Source organism: Psammomys obesus, unplaced genomic scaffold (genome assembly GCF_907164565.1).
Source record: "Psammomys obesus unplaced genomic scaffold, mPsaObe1.curated_primary_1811, whole genome shotgun sequence".
Taxonomy (NCBI): Eukaryota; Metazoa; Chordata; class Mammalia; order Rodentia; family Muridae; genus Psammomys; species Psammomys obesus.
The window spans coordinates 15223-19118 of NW_026591257.1; the positions used below are offsets into that span (position 1 = coordinate 15223).

At 31.6% G+C, this 3896-nt stretch overlaps 1 protein-coding gene across 1 annotated transcript; it reads left to right on the plus strand.

Annotated features, from left to right (window-relative positions):
• Positions 1–277: 277 nt before the first annotated feature.
• On the plus strand, positions 278–2829 carry LOC129679125 (enteropeptidase-like). Its single transcript, XM_055610047.1, has 3 exons — positions 278–737; positions 2329–2459; positions 2704–2829. Exons 1-3 carry the CDS (start codon positions 593–595, stop codon positions 2773–2775), a joined length of 348 nt encoding a protein of 115 aa, XP_055466022.1. The 5' UTR covers positions 278–592; the 3' UTR covers positions 2776–2829.
• Positions 2830–3896: the final 1067 nt, after the last annotated feature.

The following is a 3896-nucleotide window of genomic DNA, read 5'->3' on the forward strand; positions in this document are numbered from 1 at the left end:
AGGAACATAGGAAGGGAGAAATGGAGGGTGGGATATAGTAAGATTCTGTACCTCTGTACTATACTTCAATGTGTGTTGTAGTTTAGAAGTTTTTACCTTTCTGTAGAGAAACGCTTACAATGAAGACCTGAGTCACAGGGCAGAAGGTCGATGTGTTAGGAACACTCCTACAGATACTAAGTGCATTTCCCTAATGATCAATTTGTTTATCATCATTTTCATGTTTTTAAATAGCTCTCAAGGAATTAAGGGTCAGCATTTTTGGTTATGGGATGCATTTAACTTTTCTCACACTGACAAGTGACCTATTCCGATGATTGCAATTTACAACTCTAGGCATCTTTAGTCACCATATTGTCTTAAAGATTAGCTGCTCCTTTTAAAGACACTTAGTGTATAGAGATATACTACTTCCAGACGGACGTATGCAGCACATTCACGCTGAAGGCTGCCAAATCAGTAACTTGAATGCTTGGTGCCTTTCAAAATCCTTGAGAGATTTTTCTCTCCTGTTAATATTAGAGTGTTTTATTGATGTGGAAAACTATATTCTCTCACAGTTTCTAAGTTATCCATCTTTCAACAATCAAAAATGAAGTCAAACAGAAATGTTGCAGCAGGACATCAGTCTATCAGCTCTTTGGAAGCGATGCTCTCAGCTCTCTTCATTATGCTCATGGTCCTCTCTGCTGGGTTAATTGCAGTGTCCTGGCTGGCAATCAAGGAATCAGAAACAGGTAAGTTTTGCACTGGAACAAGGAATGTGTTCTAAGTCAGCCTTTGCTGTATTTTATTCATTATTTTAGCTGCACCACAGATGTTTTGTTTCATTTAGATGGTTCTGAGCACTTCAGAGCATATTATTGGTATGTCATTTAAATAATCCTAAATTCAAGCATGGAGACAGTGTATTCTATTTTTTTTCTTAAAATAATGTTCAGTTATTATTGCAGCACATAATACAGTAAATTTCATAGCATGTAGATTCATTTTGATGAAAAATAAAGTCATAAACATATTAAAATACCATAGACTATTCAAGTTCAAGTACATAAAAGTAGATATATGAGGATTTCAATCTGTTTGAGGAGTGTATTAGTATGTGCTCATACTAAGAGTTCTACTCAATAATGTTTAAATTTTTCTTATCTTATTGCTTCTCAATTTTGTTATATAGAATATTTGATTTAAAATGTAACACCATGTTATAAAATGTCATTTACTCCATTGTTATTGGAACTGCATTGTTCAGGTTATGAATCTGGAAAAAACTGAGAACCAGCTTGCAACAAACGTTGGCAACATTTGGTGCATTAAAGACATCAGCTTCCAAACTGTACCTCAGCTCTAAGAGTTTACTCCTAATAAATACCTCTTCACTTATAAGATAAATAAATAAATCTGAATCATCACAATAACCTGGGTAGTAGACATCGTCTCTTTTTTGATAAAAATTTATGCTTTAAAGTGATGAATTGTATGTGGGCAAATTATCTCTACTATCCTAGGATGTTATGTCATTCTAAGCCCTCATTTTTTCTGCTGTAGGAATGGAAAAAAAAAACTTTTTATACCATGTCACTGTGATAATTATGTACTGTTATTATTGCTTTTACTAATGGTTTTATCTTTTTGTATGTTTAAGCCAAAGCTATCCATTTTAATATAAATATGTATCAAAAATATTCTGATAAGATTGTTTAATTTGTTTATTACATCTTATAGAATTTCCTAAGACAGTGTATTTTCTACTCATTGTTAATAACATGTCCAAAGTAGACAGTTCCCGTCTCATGCCAAAAGTCACACATGCCAAATTTATAACTGCTAGGCTGTTAGAAGTGGCTTCAAAGTTACCCATGTACAGAAATTTTCATAGAAACTCCCATGCAGGAAGCCAGCAGTGTCCTGGAGGCCTGGGGTCCAGGAAACATCTAGCAGGAGCTACACAATGTTAATGGTTCATTTCTCACTGTGTTTTCCTAAATCACTTCCTATAATTGGTAGAGTCTGATTATTCCCTGTGATTTCCAATGGGAATCTCAATTTAAAAATAAATAAAAAATAAAGTATGGCTGGACTTCAAAGAAAAGAGGAAGAAAACAATGAAGAGAAAATAAGCCTATGATTTTTTAGTGTTCTAAAACAACCAGACAGATGACAATAAAAAGATAGGAACATTTAGTTTTGAAAAAGAATGACAATAAGGAAAAAAGCAAGAGTTGAATAATTATAGGGAAAATACATTAAATGGGAATTGTTGCATCTACATAATAAACCAGGATTCTATTCATACTTGGGTGCCTTGTTTCTTATTAATTCATCTAGATGCAGCCCGTGGAAAAACTCATGAAGTCAGAGGGACATTTAAAATAACATCTGGAATGACATATACTCCTAATTTACAAGATAGATTCTCAACGGATTTCAAAGTTCTTGCCTTTGACCTTCAGCAAATGGTAGGGGATTGTTTCTACACAACAAGTTTAAAATTTCATAAGTTTTTTTTTAACTTCTTTTCAATTGATTCAAAGACAATATTCTCTTCCTCTAAAATTATCAAGAAATAGATGTCACATAAATGACTCATAAGTGAATGAAGACCCCATTATGAAGATTTTGTCAGTTCTAAACAAATGTAGTACCTATTTTCTGTATTCATGTTGAAATATTTAATTTAACACATTTTTTTAATCTTTTTAGATAGATGAGATCTTTGAATCAAGTAATCTGAAGAATGAATATAAAAAATCGAGGGTTTTTCAATTTGAGTGAGTATATTCAAAACTATTCTAGCAGTTACACATTGCTGTAGGCCAACACTATTCAAATTTAGTGTCACGTGTAGGAAAGAAGAAATATTTCCAACATGTTGTGAGAATTTGCAAATGTCTTAAAGTAAAAAATATTTTAGTAATATAATAATAATATTTGATAATTTGTGTATTAACATGTTTTTCTCACAATGGAAAATTGTGCAACTGTATAAAAGGGTTGAGATTGAATATAACCACATGTATATATAGTGTTTAATTTGCTAAGAACATGTGAAAGCAACTTCTTCGTTAGTCATAAAATAATGTGTTACCTAGTTCATTTACATTGTAAATTACAAAAGACAAGAGACACCTTAATTTTTTTACTTAGGAAAAAAATGCTATGATTGTAGAACCGTCTGTCTCCTTCTGGCCTCTTTGGATAGACACACACACAGACATATACACACACACACGTACACACATTGTTCATAATTTCAATGTTCAATAAATGAATGAGTCTCGGATTAATTGGAAAATATATAATTTCACTATAAATACTTCAATTCAGAGTATGTATTGGTGTGTAGATGAGTAAATATAGCATCTATGAGAACAATCAATATGAGATTTAAGCTCTTATAAACTAATATTTCTTCAGATATTGATCCATGTGTGTCTGCTGAATCATTGTCTTTCAAATAAAGTTCAGGACTCCTTGGCCTGTCAATTTGTTTATGTCACAGCGAATCTAGTGATTTATAAACTGTGATGACCAAAGGAACTTTGAAACAGAGATACAAACGTACAGCACAGTTAACAAAGAAGATTGTGCTGCTATTGGGAATCTATAAAATATAAAGAAAAAAAAGATTAAGGAGTGATCTACTAAAAAACTAGGAAGTTCAAATAAAGAGGGGGAAACACATACACATAAAACAAAACAAATATAGAAGATTGAACAATACCTTTTGCATCTGAAATATACAAAAAAAAGGAAAGCCTTTTAATTTTCTAAAATGAGGAAAAAATGAGGCAAATATAATTTGGATGAGAAAACAGGTCTAAAAGGATAACATTTTTTTTTTCTGTTTTTTTTTTTTTTTTTTTTTTTTTTTTTGTGAAACATTACTTAAGATA